At 44.4% G+C, this 18,463-nt stretch overlaps 1 protein-coding gene across 1 annotated transcript in view; it reads left to right on the top strand.

Moving 5' to 3' along the window:
- Nucleotides 1–319: 319 nt before the first annotated feature.
- The window catches only part of colgalt2b (collagen beta(1-O)galactosyltransferase 2b), a 38,431-nt gene continuing 20,287 nt past the window's right edge, over nt 320–18,463 (top strand). Inside the window, exon 1 of the mRNA XM_029707098.1 lies at nt 320–612. Coding sequence (XP_029562958.1) covers nt 374–612 — 239 coding nt within the window. The 5' untranslated portion in view covers nt 320–373. The remainder of the gene's footprint in view (nt 613–18,463) is intronic.

Raw genomic sequence — 18,463 nt, 5'->3', positions numbered from 1 at the left:
TATATGAACGTTTTGGGGAGCAGCCGACTGGGAGGAGGTAGACAGGAGATAGACAGACCCCTCTCTCTCCAGTGGAGGCTGCTGAGGGGAGGACAGCTCATAATAATGGCTGGAACGGAGCAAATGGAATGGCATTAAACACTTGGAAACCGTGTGTTTGATGTATTTGAAACCATTCCACTGATTCCGCTCCAGCCATTACCACGAGCGTGTCCTCCCTAATTAAGGTGCCACCAACCTCCTGTGCTTTCCATCGTCCACACACTCCATCCCCTTCCCTTCCCTTCCTACCTTCTTCGCTCCCTCCCACAATCGCCCACTCTCATATTCAGTCGCGGCAGAACTCATGTTGGGATAACGGTGTTATCTGGGAATGATGCCGGCGGTTAGAGCCGTGGGAATCGGACTGCTCTGCGCGATGCTTGTCGCCCTCATGCCGGGTGGCATGTCGGACTTGGTGACTCTGGTGCAGGACCCGGTCCGACCCGAATCGTCACTGCTGATGCCAAAAGTCATGATCGCCATTCTGGCTCGCAACGCAGCGCACAGCCTGCCGCACTACCTGGGCTGCATCGACAGGCTAGACTACCCGAAGGAGCGGATAGCTATCTGGTGAGAAACGCAACTAACTTTTTAACATCTTTATTCCGGTCAAATCGTCTCCAATAGCCTACAGCAGGGATCATCAACTAGATTCATCCGCGGGACCATTTTTCTTGAGCGGATGGTCGGGGGTCGGAACATAATTACAAATAATTTCTAGACTGCAAATATTTCACAAAAACATAATCATTTCAAACCTTGCTTACATTTGTATACGATCAGGTGTCTCTCTATTATGCGTGGGAATACTTGGGAACAGATTTCCAAAATTAAAATTAAATGGAGATGATTTCCTGGTGTTTTTTTTTTTTTACAGTATTTCATGTCCATTTGTTTACAGTATTTTATGTCCAATAATATATATATATATATATATATATATATAGTGTATGTGTGTGTGTGTGTTTTTTTTAAAACAAGATTTGCTCAGAAAACTTGGGGAGGCAAATAAAACCACCCACCGGCTGAGGGCCGCCAGTTGGGGCACGCCCGCGACAATTCTTGCTTTGCACATTACTATGGGAAAAGGTACACACATATAAGTAACATAGAGCTTATTGTTGTCGGTATGGTGTCGGTATTATAATGAGAACCTCCTGTCCTGTCCATGTAAAGAACAGATACGCTGCTGTCAGCGTGAACGAGACCAGGTGCTGCGTTTTACAATGCCCTCTCCACGCGTGTCTGCTGGGTTCCTAATTGCATGTTAGGAGTAGATGAATGGGCAGAGCATGTTGTTGACGGTGTTTTTTATTATTATGCACACACTGCAGAAATCAGGGGGCTTAAAACAGCAGCCAGGTATGGGGGGATGGGGGCCCCTATCGCCAAAAGTCTCCATCATCAATTCTCAATAGGCAGTTACACAGGGGTGGACTTGGATAACAATTCGGCTCTGGCATTTTATCCACACCTTTTGTGCTGTTTATTTGTCTCTGAATTTTCTCTGCTGTCACTGTGCATCTTCTTGTTTTCTGTCTGCCTGTCTGCTTAAGCCTTAAACATTATAAAATCCAAGCTGTCTTTTAAGGTTTCAGCATGCTTCAGTTCTGCTGGCGGCTAGCCAAAGTCGGCTAAGTGAACTAAACGAATGTGTTCGTATACTCCCTTAAAAGACATTTGCTTGAAAAATGAGAAAAAAGCGACAATAGTACTGTTTGTCCATTTTGAGATGCTGTAGCCAGTATACACTTCCTCTAAATAATCAGAATTAATCTAAGACAACTCAATAAATCTGTCATTAATTTTGATGTTTTTGCAGAGGAGATCTTAGTTGCGCTATTTTAGATCTAACTAAGATGTTTGGGGCACTATTTCGAAATAAAGAAATGTCTCTCATTGAAGGACAACAAAGACTTTACTGAAGAATCTATATTGTTGACCAATCACTGACGAATGGGCGTAGACTTCAGCTACTGACTTCGGCTTGCCTCAAGAAAAAATGTAATGTGCCCGAACAACCAAAAAAAAACTTACCGAAGTCCAAAACGAACAAAAATGTCACAAAATGTCATCATAATATATGCACAAACTCTTCCCGACTGTTTCGGCTGGGAGGCATGCAGACGCCTTTGGGCTACAGTGCCTTCAGAAAGTATTCAAGCCCCTTAACTTTTTCCAAAACATTTTGTGCTACAGCCTGAATTTAAATGGTTTAAATTGAGCTTTTTTTGTCACTGGCCTACACACAGAACCCCATAAGGTCAAAGTGGAATAATGTTTTTTGATATGTTGGTAAATTAATAAAAAATTAAAAGCTGAAATGTCTGGAGTCAATAAGTATTCAACCCCTTTGTTATGGCAATCCTAAATAAGTTCAGGAGTAAAAATGTGCTTCACAAGTCACATAATAAGTTGCATCACTCTGTGTGCAATAATAGTGTTAAACATCATTTTTGAATGACTACCTCATCTCTGTACCCCACACATACAATTATCTGTAAGGTCCCTCAGTGAATTTCAAGCACAGATTCAACCACAAAGACCAGGGAGGTTTTCTTATGCCTCACAAAGAAGGGCACCTATTGGTAGATGGGTAAAAATAAAAATAAAAAACAGACATTTAATATATCCCTTTGAGCATGGTGAAGTTATTAATTACACTTTGGATGCTGTATCAATACACCCAGTCACTACAAAGATACAGGCATCCTTCCTAACTCAGTTGCAAGAGAGGATGAAACCGCTCAGGGATTTTACAATGAGGCCAATGGTGATATTAAAACAGTTACATACTTTAATGGCTGTGATAGGAGAAAACTGAGGATGGATCAACAATATTGTAGTTACTCCACAATCCTAACCTAATTGACAAAGTGAAAATAAGGAAGCCTGTACAGACAAAACACTGTTTTGCAATAAGGCACTAAAGTAATACTGCAAAAAAATGTGGCAAAGCAATTCACTTTTTGTTCTGAATACAACGTGTAATGTTTGGGGCAAATCCAATACAACACATTACTGAGTACCACTCTCCATATTTTTAAGCATAGTAGTGGCTGCATCATGTTAGGGTATTCTTGTAATCGTTAAGGACTGGGGAGTTTTTCAGGATAAAAAATAAACGGAATGGAGCTAAGCATAGGCAAAATCCTAGAGTAAAACCTGGTTCAGTCTGCTTTCCACCAGACACTGGGAAATGATTTTACCTTTCAGCAGGACAATAACCTAAAACACAAGGCCAAATCTACGCTGAAGTTGCTTACCAAGAAGACAGTGAGTGGTCTTGAGTGGCCGAGTTACAGTTTTGACTTAACCCAACCCAATGCCACAGATATCTCAAGTTTTGAGGGAGCGTACAACTGGCATGCTGACTGCAGGAACGTCCACCAAAGCTTTTTCCAGAGAATTGAATGTTAATTTCTCTACCATAAACCGCCTCCAACGTTGTTTTAGAGAATTTGGCAGTACGTCCAACCAGCCTCACAACCGCAGACCATCTGTAACCACACCAGCCCAGGAGCTCCACATCTGGCTTCTTCACCTGTGGAATTGTCTGAGACCACCACCCAGAAAGCTGATGAAACTGGGTTCGCACAACCAAAGAATTTCGTCACAACCTGTCCGAAACCGTCTCAGGGAAGCTCATCTGCGTGCTTGTCGTCCTCACCAGGATCTTGACCTGACTGCAGTTCGGCGTCGTAGCCGACTTCAGTGTACAAATGTTCACCTTCAATGGCCACTGGCATGCTAGAGAAGTCTGTTCTTCACGGATGAATCCCGGTTTCAACTGTACTGGGCAGATGGCAGACAGTGTGTATGGCGTTGTGTATGGTGTCGTGTGGTCGAGTGATTTGCTGATGTCAACGTTGTGAACAGAGTGCCCCATGGTGGCTGTGGGGTTATGGTATGGGCAGGCATAAGCTAAGGACAATGAACACAATTGCATTTTATAGATGGCAATTTGAATGCACAGAGATCCCATGATGAGATCCTGAGGCCCATTGTTGTGCCATTCATCCGCCGCCATCACCTTATGTTTCAGCATGATAGTGCATGGCCCCATGTCCCAAGGATCTGTATAGAATTCCTGGAAGATGAAAATGTCGTAGTTCTTCCATGGCCTGCACACTGACCAGACATGTCACCCATTGAGCATGTTTGTGATGCTCTGGATCGACGAGTACGACAACGTGTTCCAGTTCCCGCCAATATCCAGCAACTTCGCACAGCCATTGAAGAGGAGTGGGACAACATTCCACAGGCCACAATCATCAGCCTGATCATCTCTACACTCTGTGTCACGCTGTATGAGGCAAATGGTGGTCACACCAGATACTGACTAGTTTTCTGATCCACACCACTACCTTTTTTAAGGGACAGTATCTGTGACCAACAGTCATGTGAAATCCATAGATTAGGGCCTAATGATTTTATTTCATTGACTGATTTCCTTATGTGAACTGTAACTCAGTAACATCTTTGAAATTGTTGCATGTTGCGTTTAAATTTTTGTTCAGTGTAAGATAACTCAAGAAATCTGTCATTAATTTAGACATTTTTGCAGAGGAGATCTTAGTTGCCTAAAACTAGCAACAACCTCACAAAATGACATCATAATATATGCACAAACTGTTCCGGACTGTTTCAGATGAGAAGCATGTGGACGCCTTAAGTGTTAACTACTATTACAGGGCTCCAGACTAACGTTTTCCTCTAGTGTCACTGGTGCCACTAACTTTTACAGTTGATGACACCAGCCCATGAGTAATCCTCTTATAAAGTCATTCATTGTGCTTTAAGAAGTATAATAAATAGACTACTGAGGTATTCAATAAATATGTTGTTTTATCTAGCACGCTCCAAGCAAGATATTTTGATGTACAACTTAATCAAGTGATTGGAGATGGGGAGAGAGTAGACACTGAGTGGCTCTGACAGCGGCACAAAAGGTGGGTGCTCAACGCACTGAGGAAGTGATGCGTAAAGTGCTGTGGAGAGAATCACGGGAGAGACGAAAGGTCTGGATGACTAGTCTACAGGGACAAAGAAAGTCAGTGCACAAGCATGTGGAGAATGCCCATCACATACCTATTTTGTTGCACATGGAAACTTTTAAGAGGGACTTGATAGTTTAATGCGTTTTCTCTGTTTCTCCCAGAATTGGAGTCATCGCCAGTGGGATGCTTTTGTCTTTTGTTTTCCACTCATCCTTTCAAGGCTTGCTTTTGTTTGCAGCTTTATTTCTGTCTGTTTCTCATTGAGAACACTTCCCAGCACACACACACAAACACACAAATATCTACCCTGGTGTTTTAAAATTTGGGAGCAGATTTCCTAAATTCAACTTATTTTTTGCTGAATTACGTTTTTGGCCTGCGGGCCGTCTGTTACTGACCCCTGCCCGACCCCTGCCTGACCCCTGCCTATAGGATGTGCCTGTTGCCGCTGCATTCTACTGTCTGTCTGTATTGTTCTCCTGAATCTGAACCAATGACTGTAAAGGTCTCAGTATATCTCTGCATGCTCTCAATACTGACTGCCAATGAGAAGTTTTTGGCAAAGAGACATTTATTGGGTGGTTGAGCAGCCTAGATATTCAGTGTTGATAATGACTGTACCATGAAGAAGAGTTTTTTTAAGTATGAGAATCCACGATCAGCCACTTCGTTTTGAAGAGGTTATTTTCCTGGCACCACTCCGCCAGGGCCCTCACCTCCTCCCTGTAAGCTGTCTCGTCATTGTTGGTAATCAGGCCTACTACTGTTGTGTCATCTGCAAACTTGATGATTGAGTTGGAGGCGTGCGTGTCCACAGTCATGGGTGAACAGGGAGTACAGGAGGGGGCTGAGCATGCACCCTTGTGGGGCCCCTGTGTTGAGGATCAGCGAAGTGGAGGTGTTGTTTCCTACCTTAACCACCTGGGGGCGGCCCGTCGGGAAGTCCAGGACCCAGTTGCACAGGGTGGTGTTCAGACCCAGGGCCCCGAGCTTAATTATGAGCTTGGAGGGTACTATGGTGTTGAAGGCTGAGCTATAGTCAATGAACAGCATTCTTACATTGGTATTCCTCTTGTCCAGATGGGATAGGGCAGTGTGCAGTGCAATAGCGATTGCATTGTCTGTGGATCTATTGGGGCGGTAAGCAAATTGAAGTGGGTCTAGAGTGTCAGGTAAGGTAGAGGTGATATGATCCTTAACTAGCCTCTCAAAGCACTTCATGATGACAGACATGAGTGCTACGGGGCGATAGTCATTTAGTTCCAGACAGCTAGTCTGCGCATGCTCTTAGGACGAGACTAGGGATGCCGTCTGGGCTGGCAGCCTTGCGAGGGTTAACACGCTTAAATGTCTTACTCACGTCGGCCACGGAGAACGAGAGCCCACAGTCCTTGGGAGCGAGCCGCGTCGGTGGCACTGTGTTATCCTCAAAGCGTGGAAAGAAGGTGTTTAACTTATCCGTGAGCAAGACGTCGGTGTCCACGTCATGGCTGGTTTTCCCTTTGTAATCCGCGATTGTCTGTAGACCCTGCCACATACGTCTCGTGTCTGTACTGTTGAATTCTGACTCCACTTTGTCTCTGTACGGACGTTTTGCCTGTTCATTGCCTAATGGAGGGAATAACTACACTGTTTGAATTCAACCATATTTCCAGTCACCTTGCCATAGTTAAATGCGATGGTTCGCACTTTCAGTTTTGCACGAATGCTGCCATCTATACATGGTTTCTGGTTTGGGTAGGTTTTAATAGTCACCATGGGAGCAACATCCTCTATACACTTCCTGATGAACTCAGTCACCGTGTCCGTGTATACGTCAATGTTGTTATCAGAGGCTACCTGGAACATATCCCAGTCTGCATGATAAAAACAATCTTGATGCAAGGATTCCGATTGGTCAGACCAGCGTTGAATAGACCTTAGCATGGGTACTTCCTGTTAACACATTGACTGTAGTACTCACTCTGGAAAAACACTCGACCACTGCTACTCCCCCTTTCGGGATAACTACAAGGCCCTCTCCCGCCCTCCCTTCAGTAGCATTTTAGAACTTAGAACTTCAGTAGCATTTTCCTTAAATTTGCTTTGTTAAAACCCCCAGCTACAATAAATGCGGCCTCAGGATATGTGGTTTACAATTTGCATAAAGTCTAGTGTAGTTCCTTGAGGGCCGTTGTGGTATCAGCTTGAGAGGGAATATACACGGCTGTGACTATGACTGAAGAGATTTCTCTTGGGAGGTAATACGGTCGGCATTTGATTGTAAGGCATTCTACGTCGGGTGAACAAAAGGACTTGAGTTCCTGTACGTTATCACAATCACACCATGAGTAGTTATTTATGAAACATACACCACCGCCTTTCTTCTTCCAGGAGAGTTCTTTATTCCTGTCTGCGCAATGTACTGAGAACCCAGCTGGCTGTATGGACGGGGACAGTATATCCGGAGAGAGCCATGATTCTGTGAAACAGAGTAGGTTACAGTCCCTGATGTCTTTCTGGAAGGAGATCCTCGCCCTGAGCTCATCTACTTTATTGTCCATAGACAGAACATTAGCGAGTAATATACTCAGAAGAGGTGGATGGTGTGCACACCTCCTGAGTCAGACTAGAAGTCCACTCGGAATACCTCTTCTCCGCCGTCGGTGTTTTGGAGCAGCCAATGGGATAAGTTCAATTGCCCTGGGGGGTATGAACAAAGGATCCACTTCGGGGATGTCGTATTCCTGGTCGTAATGCTGGTGAGTTACCGCCGCTCTGATATCCAAAAGTTATTTCCGGCTGTATATAATAACACAAAAAACCTTCTGTGCTAATAATGTAAGAAATAACTCACAAAAAAAACGAAATACTGCAAAGTTGCTTAGGAGCTAGAAGCAGAGCTCTCATGTCTGTCGGCGCCATCAACAATACATATACAGTATATGTATTGTATATGTGGTTATACAACCTAAATAATGCGAGGCAGTGAAAGCAACAGAATGGTAGAATTATGATTCGTGAAATTAAAGCTGATTGTGTGATTAAATGTGTGCTGGCCACAGACCCAGTGCTAGTGGCTGATTACTGGGCGGCAAGGCCCAAGGCTGTGTGTTTGTGTTGGGGCTGACGGGTAGAGCTTGCACCCTGCTCACCTTTCAGTTCTCCCTGCCCTTCCTCTGCGACACGGAGACTGTCGCTGTTCATGTGTGTATGTAGGGACACATGAGAGTTTCAACTGGGTCATGGCTGGAGGAAGGGCAGTCTGTGTGTACGATAGAGACACAGAACAGATGGGATAACACATTCTCCACAGAAAGCTTCAGTAGTCTGAAAAGCAAATGGAGGTGTCTGTCTGACAGAGAGGACTGAGAGAGAGGTGAGAAAGACTCACACTGTAATGTGAAAGAATGCAGGGAATGGTTATTAGGAAAGAGGTAGACAGGGGGCGGAGGCAGGGTGGTTGGCAGGCTTGTGTTGAGAATTACACAGGGGCACTGAGCAGGTTAGTAAAGTGAACCCACATTCCATCCATGCTCAAACAGTGTACCCTCCCCCCTCCCCTCCCTCCTCTGCCCCCAGGACAACATTGAGCTGGTTACAGGCCAACAACTGGACCCGGGCCTGGACCCAGGCCAATGATTCGTTGATGGAATGTAACTCAGCCCTGTGATTGGTCACCAGGTCATGACTACGTGTTGTGACTGGAGGGAAAGGCTGAGCTCATCTTTGGGGCAGCGTTCAGGAGTAACTCAGTAGTCTGGAGCTGGGTCTGTGGGCTGTTTAAGTGCTTTCCCAGGTGGTGAACTGGAGGGAGAGATGGTTTGTCGATGTGTTTCGACATAGATCATGTCAGGACTGTGAAAAGACAACAGTTCCCTGAATGAACTGTATTGATGTGAAATAGCCTAATAGCAGAGAATTCCACGTGGTTTCTATGCTCGTATCCCCATGTTAGAGTATCATATGACATAACCCACTGCACAATGCACACACCAAGAAATCTGAACCACAAAGAAAAAATCTGAACCACACATCATGTTTTAATGCTACATGCAGATGAAAGAGAGTACCATCTAAACCATGTGTGCCCTTAGGCCTTAGGTATTATAGTGCTGTTAGCACAGATGTCACGCCTCCCTCGGAGAGAGAGACAGCTGCATGTGAGCTCTCACATTTTTACACATTTTTACAAAATTATAGATTTGGAGTTAGATAAACTTGTATTTTTCGGCAGGTACATATGCAGGATGCTACCCTTCACTCCAGATCAAAACTCCAAACCTACAACCTAATTTTCAACCAAAATTAACCAGAGAGATTACTGCTTCCAAGATTTCCCTTTTCCAAGCTATACGGAGGGTGCTCTAGCAAACAAACAGCAGAGACCTGAGGACACCATCCAACCTGGAACTGAGTGAGTAGTGTTTGGTCTGATGCTATTTTGAAAGCCAAGAAGAAAAAGAAAAATGAAAAAAAGTACATTACAATGATATATTTTACTTTATAGAGACTGAATGCTTAGTTAATGCTCAATTAGCACTTAGGTGTGAAGTAAAGGGTATCGAGGCCTTTGGGTCCAACAAGTGGCAGGAGCCTTTGAAGCCCCCTCCCGCTGTTCAAAGACCATTCACTGGCATTTTCTACAAGAAATCTTCTTCCAGAAATCTCCCTACTCCCGTTGCATGCTGCACTGCTGCTTGGATTCCACCTGGCAATCTGTTCACCGTCTGCCCTGTCTCCCCCTCTCTGGTACAGGTACCCCCACCACACTCCCGAGCTTTCGCTCACCTCCAGCACACACGCACTGTTGGGGCGAGGGACTCTGAACTTACAATGGCTAGCCGCAAGTCGTTATATATTTTATTTTTTTCTTGTGCATTTTGCTATTTGCCTCATGACTCCTGCATACTTTGTTGACTACAAACTTTCTTTACCACACTTGGGACTCTGACTCTCTATTGGTTAGATAGACTTTTGGCCTCCCATCCTATTCTAACCACCTCTTGCTTTGTATTCATGTTACCTGATGAAATTGCTGTACAATATGATCTTGTTGCCATCTGATGCACATTCAGATGTCATAAATCAGCACTGCAGAGCTCTCCCTGTACTATGCCGTGCCTTGATTATATTACTGTTGATGATATCTGGAAATGTGCATGTACACCCTGGCCCATCTACTGTTGCAAGCCCCAATTCTGACTTGTGCTCTGATATCTGCTTCACTGATTTCTGCTCTTGTAAAAGCCTGGGTTTTCTGCATGTGAACACTAGAAACCTATTACCTAAAATGGATCAATTGAAAGTGTGGGTTCACAGCTCCAATCCAAATGTGTTGGTCAGTATTGAGACGTGGTTAAGGAAGAGTGTTCTGAATACTGATGTTAAACTTTCTGGTTATAACCTTGTTTGGCAAGACAGATCTTCCAAAGTTGGGGGAGTGGCAATCTTTACCAATGATCACCTTCAGTGCTCGGTTGTCTCCACCAAGTCCGTCCCCAAACAATTTGATTTGCTGGTTTTAAGCATTAAACTTTCAAATAGCTCTTTGTTGACTGTTGCTGGGTGTATCGTCCTCCATCAGCACTGGCCTGTATCCTACCTGCCCTAAGCTCTCTCCTGCCCCCCTTACATTAAGTCTGAATTTGTCCTGCTAGGTGACCTAAACTGGGACATGCTTAAACCACCTGACCAAGTCCTAAAGCAATGGGACTCCTTAAATCTTTCTCAGATTATTACCAATCCCACAATGTATGACTCCAAACACCCAGAAAAGGCTACTCTCCTCGATGTTATCCTCACAAATAATCCTGATAGGTATCAGTCTGGTGTTTTCTGTATTGACCTTAATGATCACTGTTTTACAGCCTGGGTTCGTAATGACTGCTCAGTGAAACGACCTGTGCTGATTTGTCATAGATGCTTGCTAAAAAACTTTAATTAGCAAGCCTTCCTTTATGAACTGGCCTATGTAAAATGGGATAGAATCAGTTTGATCCCCTCTGTCGAAGACGCTTGGACCTTATTTTTGGATATTTTCAGTGGTATTGTTAACAAACACGACCCCATGAAGATAATGAGAATTAAAAACAGGTTCAGCCCCTGGTTCGACCGTGATCTTGCAGAGTTACTCTACCTCAAGAATTGCATTTGGCGAAGGCTCGGCACACACATACTCAGGCTGACTGGCTCTCGTTCAGGCAAATTAGAAATAAGTGCACTTACGCTATCCAGATAGCCAAAGTTAGTTACTTTATGGAGCAGTTCTCTCTCTGTGGGTCTAACCCCAAGAAGTTCTGGAAAACAGTTAAAGACCTGGAGATAAAACCCTCAGCCTCACAGCTGCCCATGTCCCTTAATGTTGATGATGTGGTTGTTACTGACAAGAAACACATGACTGAGCTCTTTAAATCACCACTTCATTAAGTCAGGATTCCTATTTGACTAAGCCATGCCTCCTTGCCCGTCCAACATTTCCTCATCTCCCACCCCTTCTAATGAGACTATCCCCAATGCTTCTCCATCTTTTTCCCCTTCCCGTTACAAAGTTTCTCCCTGCAGGCAGTCACTGAGTCCGAGGTGCTAAAAGAACTCCTTAAACTTGAACCCAGAAAAACATCTGGGTCAGATGGTTTAGACCCTTTCTTCTTTAAGGTTGCTGCCCCTATCATCGCCAAGCCTATCTCCGATCTTTTTAACCTGTCTCTCCTTTCTGGGGAGGTTCCCATTGCTTGGAAAGCAGCCACGGTTCATCCTTTATTTGAAGGGGGAGATCAATCGGATCCTAACTGTTATAGGCCTATTTTTATTTTTCCCTGTTTATCAAAAGTGTTGGGAAAACTTGTCAATAATCAACTGACTGGATTTCTTGATGTCTATAGTATCTCTCTGGTATGCAATCTGGTTTCCGCTCAGGTTATGGATGTGTCACTGCAACCTTAAAGGTCCTCAATGATGTCACCATTGCCCTTGATTGTAAGCAATGTTGTGCTGCTATTTTTATTGACTTGTCTCTGAGGGGTCTTTGGCCTGATTTGCTAACTACCTCTCTCAAAGAGTGCAGTGTATAAAGTCAGAAAATCTGCTGTCTCAGCCACTGCCTGTCACCAAGGGAGTACCCCAAGGCCCGATCCTAGGCCCCACGCTCTTCTCAATAAACATCAACAACATAGCTCAGGCAGTAGGAAGCTCTCTCATCCATTTATATGCAGATGATACAGTCTTATACTCAGCTGGCCCCTCCCCAGATTTTGTGTTAAATGCTCTACAACAAAGCTTTCTTCGTATCCAACAAAGCTTTCTCAACCCTTAACCTTTTTCTGAACACCTCCAAAACAAAGGCCATGTGGTTTGGTAAGAAGAATGCCCCTATTCCCACAGGTGTTATTACTACCTCTGAGGATTTAGAGCTTGAGGTCGTCACCTCATACAAGTACTTGGGAGTATGGCTAGACGGTACACTGTCCTTCTCTCAGCACATATCAAAGCTATAGGCTAAAGTTAAATCTAGACTTGGTTTCCTCTATCGTAATCGCTCCTCTTTCACCCCAGCTGCCAAACTAACCCTGATTCAGATGACCATCCTACCCATTCTAGATTACGGAGACATAATTTATAGATCGACAGGTAAGGGTGCTCTCGAGCGGCTAGATGTTCTTTACCATTCGGCCATCATATTTGCCACCAATGCTTCTTATAGGGCACTCTATACTCCTCTGTAAACTGATCATCTCTGTATACCCTTTGCAAGACCCACTGGTTGATGCTTATTTATAAAACCCTCTTTGGCCTCACTCCCCCCATCTGAGATATCTACTGCAGCCCTCATCCTCCATATACAACACCCATTCTGCCAGTCTGTTAAAGGTCCCCAAAGCACACACATCCCTGGGATCTCCTAGAATTCCATTGTGCTGTGTAGAATCTTGCTGGGAGTATAGAACCTTGATCCACCTCAGAGTGCAACTGTGTCACCTCAGGCCTGATAGCAGTGTGGGATCTGGAGGGGTATCTCATGGTTCTAATTCTTCTGTCAGGGATGATAGCAGTGTGGGATCTGGAGGGGTATCTCATGGTTCTAATTCTTCTGCCAGGGATGATAGCAGTGTGGGATCTGGAGGGGTATCTCATGGTTTTAATTCTTCTGCCAGGGATGATAGCAGTGTGGGATCTGGAGGGGTATCTCATGGTTTTAATTATTCTGTCAGGGATGATAGCAGTGTGGGATCTGGAGGGGTATCTCATGGTTTTAATTATTTTGCCAGGGATGATAGCAGTGTGGGATCTGGAGGGGTATCTCATGGTTCTAATTCTTCTGTCAGGCCTGGGGATGAGGGCCTTGGTTTATGTCTTTTTGACCATGTCAGGAGATCCTTTGACATTTTTGGGAGTGTTTTTTTCACAGAAAGGAAAGGGGGAAGAAGACAGGATAAGATTTTGTTGAATTTGAAGCAGACAATTTGGGCTTTTGTGAATGTAAATGATTATATCAGATTTTTTCTCTCTTGGTTTCTCTGTATCATCTTCTCCCCATCTCTCTCTCTCTCTTTTTCCCTCTCACTCTTTCTCTCTTTGATTTGATTTCCCTCTCTCACTCTGTGCATTAGATCATATCACTGGCACATGGCTGGTATGTGAGTGTGTGTTTAATTATCCTCAGTGCTCTGGCCCAGTGTCAGTCCGTTGGGGTCTGCATGTGGTGGTGTGTGTGTGTCTGTTTCTACTCAGCTGGCCAGTACCCTGCCTCTCCTTCTGATTCCCATTACCAATCCCATACCAAATTTCCCATCGCCTTGGGCTAGACTTATGCTTAGGGAGTAGCTCAGTGTCACAGGAACTACATTATTCACACAACATAACATAACCACCTTCTAACTCACTCAACATAATATGAACACACACACTCCTGATATGATTTACACACACCATTCTTACCTGAGGAGTGTTAATACCAGTTGTTCCCTCATAGAACCTGAGAGGATATGGGACTGTTCCCAGACCTATGTCTGACATCAGAGAAAACAGCTCCATGTCCCCTGCCAGGAGTTGTGGCTGTACTCAGAACATCCCGGGCCATGTGTTAGTGGATCCCCAAAGGAGAGCTGAAACAGAGCAGAGTGCTCAGTTAGAAGGGCCTGTTAGCATGGAAGTGATTGTCTCTTGCCTAATAGTTCTGGAAGCAGCCCAGCAACAATGGATCTGGCCAATGCTGAAATAAACTGCTATCCAGACAAAGTATTTGATTTCTCTTCAGAAAGACAAGAAAATACCTGAGAGAGAGAGAGAGAGAGATGTGTTTTGAGGGATGTAATGATGACAGGACAGTGGCCAGAGGAGCTCATACCATTGTAGCCCAGTCAGTCTGCCTGTCTGTGTGTCATCATCCTGTCTTAAACACTGAGACACACTTTACTACCGCTGTTCATGCTCTCTCACTCTCTATCCATCCCTCTTCTATCCCTCCCGTCTCTCTCCCCCTACCTCTTTGCTCTCTCTCTCTCTCTGTCTCTCTCTCTCTCTCTCAGTCGATCTGTCTTTCTTATTGTCCCTGATAAGCAAAGTGATTGTGATTGTATAATTTACTATCAGTTTGAAATGATCTAGACAGGACTGAGTAGGTTATTCATCTAGATGTGCAGTGAGCCAGAGGTTAGGGTTTTCAGAAAGCATATTAAGATGGATGAGAGCGTTTATGCTTCAGAGTGATAGTGACAAATACACTGAGTGTACAAGACATTAAGGAGCACCTGCTCTTTCCATGACATAGACTGACCAGGTGAATCCAGGTGAAAGCTATGGTCCCTTATTGATGTCATCTGTTAAATCCACTTCAATCAGTGCATATGAAGGGGAGGAGACAGGTTAAAGAAGGATTTTTAAGCCTTGAGAGAATTGAGACATGGATTCAGAGGGAGAATGGACAAGACAAAAGAGTGCCTTTGAATGGGGTATGGTAGTAGGTGCCAGGTGCACCGGTTTGTGTCAATAACTGCAACGCTGCTGGGTTTTTCACACTCAACAGTTCCCATTGTGTATCAAGAATGGTCCACCACCCTAAGAACATCCAGCCAACTTGACACAACTGTGGGAAGCATTGGAGTCAACATGGGCCAGCATCCCTGTGGAACGCTTTTGAATCTTTGTATAGTCCATGCCCTGATGAATTGAGGCTGTTCAGGGGGCAAAAGGGGAGGGTGCAACTCAATATTAGGAAGGTGTTCCTAATATTTTGTACACTCAGTGTATATTTCAAAGCTGTCTGTGTATTTCATGTGGGTGACTAAGTGTGAGAAATTGCATGTTAGGGAGCAAGGCATTCAATGTGTGTAGAAATCGACAGTGTGAATTTATGGATGAAAGTGTGTAAAAAGTATGCGTGGGTAGCCCAGAGGGCAAGAACACAGAGATTCTTCTGACAGATGATATTTGCAAGTTACCTTGTTTGGCCTGACTGAGAGTGTGTATGGATAAGTCATGTGTGTGAGGATGAGGTGCTGTATAGGCTCTAAGGGGGAGGAGCATGGGCCATTCTGCCGTGTGTTGACTGTGAATGTTCTGAGGAATTCGGCTAGTAGGTCTCACCCAGCCCCCCTTCCCTGCCAGGCCAGCATGCATTGCCTCAGCCACGTCAGCCTGGGGAGGGGAGGGCGGCTACCTATCCTTAACCCTGATGCTAATCACCGGAATTGCAGTTAATAGTTTAAGTATCTATAGCCCATCACTAGTTCTTTCTGTCTCAGGCCTGCTGCAGTGCTTTACTAACTCCAAAGATGATCTATTATATTGACAATATAGTCGAGTGACCACTTTAACAATGGAAATACATGTCCTCAAAGATGGCGGGAAGAGGCCAGACCATTCTAGTCTATTAGATAGCAGATACACTTGTAAACAGCCACAACTCCAATATGAAGTTGTTTTTCAAGTTGACGAAATGCCACTTGCGTCCATTTATATCAGTGCATTCGTTATAACGACTGTGAATGTTCTGAGGAATTTGGCTAGTAGGTCTCAACCCCCCCCCCCCCCCCCCCCCTCCCTGCCAGGCCAGCATGCATTGCCTCGGCCACGTCAACCTGGGGAGGGGAGGGCGGCTACTGCAGACTTAATACTCTCACACACACACACACACACACACACACACACACACACACACACACACACACACACACACACACACACACACACACTTTAGACAGAGTGATGCATATCTGTTAACACTAGTTACAGTACGAGGGCATGTCCAATCCAGATACATTAGAAGGATTTTAGGCCTTGTTACTTTCACTGGAGTGTTTGTTGAGTGTTTTTGGACCAGGTGTGACCCTTCTGACCCCTCCCATTGATCACTGTCACTGTCAGCTAATCATACCTTCCTCACTGATGATGGCATAGCCAGTCCAGGTGGGACCCATAGATAAAGGAGAGAGGGATGGAGAGAGAGAAAGAGAGGGGAAGGATGTGTAGGTGAAACCTAGGAGCATGTGTTGTCCAGATGCATATCATAAAGAGAGCGGAGATGCAGTGCTCCGGGCTGAAGATAATGAGATGGAGAGTTTCTGGAAACTTCCAAGAGGGCAGCGTGAATGAATAAAGTGAGAGATGAGTGAAAAGAAGGAGGGGGGACCAGTGTTAAGTCCAAACCCTCAAAGCCTGGATTGTTAACCCTTTACACTCGTACTTGTATATGGGTTGAAAATGGCAGATTTGGGCACTGAGAAGCTGTACAGTAAAATGCTATAAATGGCTCTGCGCTTCACAGCTCTGTGTGGGTTTTGACTGACGGCTGTTTTGAACTTGATCACTTCATGCAACAAGAAGTTGCCCCCATCCCTCCCACTAATTGGGCAACTTCTGCAAATGTTTTGTTGTCTGAGTGAGGAAAATGCTCTAAGTCAAGAGGACTTCACATTTCCATATCATAAAACCCATCTCATATACAGTGTCAACGTTTATGATCAATATGTGTGATGACATGGAGTCCTACCCTGGGTTGTTCTGAACAGAATGAGCCTATGTTTATCTGTTGTGAAGAACATTCGCCATGGAACACGCACCTGGATGAACTCATGACTCCTTTCTATGCGCATCAAAATTACGATCTGCTTCTTTGAATTGCCCTGTGAAAGCCTAACACTGTAAGATCATATTTAAAACATAGCTAGTCATGTTGGCAATAGAACAAGCTTTGAAATTATGCTCACCTGACCCAGACTGAGATTTAAAATGGCCGTTTTTGGATTGCGTAAACAACAACCATAATTGTGTGATGGGGATAGTGTTGTGTTCAAAACAACTACAAGTGTGCTTGTTGAAGACTCTTCTTTGAGTCATAAAAATGCAGTGAAATGACTTAGGAGCTGTGCACACAATGGAGAGGTTTGTGTCCACTTGGAGTCCCCAGTTAGTCCTCTCACTCAAACCCTTGTCATTTTTTCCCCTTACGTTTCACCTACCTCACATTTTCCAGGAATATTCTTATCGTGTTACTGAATGTATCCAGAGTATTTTCATATTTCGCATTCAACAAATACGGTGAAAAGTACAGTAAATGTAAAATGCACATATAAATCAACAGTGTAATGTTTGTATTCAGTCTTGTGTCAGGTGAACTCTTCTCAACTTCGGTCTAATAATTTTCCCATAATCTCCAAACTGTTCTCTTGTAATTTCTACCATGTGTCTGCATTTGCTTTTCATATTTCTTCTGTCAGAAACATGTATATTTAACCCTATCCATATAGGCCAATTCCCACTAGTGTAAAGGGTTAAACACCTACAAAACATAGCAGGAGTTGACACTTCAACACTCTCTCTCACATGTACAGCACACACACATTCACAGAAGCACTAAGACACGGGCACTATGTGCACTGATAAATACACTTTAAGATATACACAGTATCCCACAAGCACATTCATTTTTTCCATTCACACATCATTGCCATTGACTTCCAGGCTTGGCTGCAGTGCATGTGAGTGTGGTTAGGGGGATGTGGGGATGACCAGGCAGCCTGGGAGACAGGGGACACACAGGGACTCAAGCTGCTGCTCTGTAGAGGCCTGGAAAGGATAGATCCTCCCGGAAACAGGACATGCATGTGTGGAATAGGAGATGGAGAGAGGAGATGGAATGATAGAGAGAGGAGATGGAATGATGGAGATTCACCTCAAAAAACTGTAGGAAGAGACACAGAAAGATAGACATCTCAGGCTGTGTGCCTGCCTAACCTCTGCCTGTACGCCCCCCCCACCCCTCTCTTGTGAGCTGTGTGTTAAGGCTCAGAGGGGCTTAGTGAAGAATGAAGATCAGTCAGAAACCTTCAACTGCTATATGGTTGAATAGGCTCCTCCTAGAATTGTGTTAACATTTTAGTGGGGAATGTGGAAACCAAACCTTAGTGTGGTCATCTGTTTGTTTGTGTTTTAATGAGCATGGT

The sequence above is a fragment of the Salmo trutta genome, chromosome 22, assembly GCF_901001165.1.
Source record: "Salmo trutta chromosome 22, fSalTru1.1, whole genome shotgun sequence".
Lineage (NCBI taxonomy): Eukaryota > Metazoa > Chordata > Actinopteri > Salmoniformes > Salmonidae > Salmo > Salmo trutta.
Note: the sequence above shows the minus strand (reverse complement) of the source record. Positions and strands in the feature narration are given on the sequence as shown.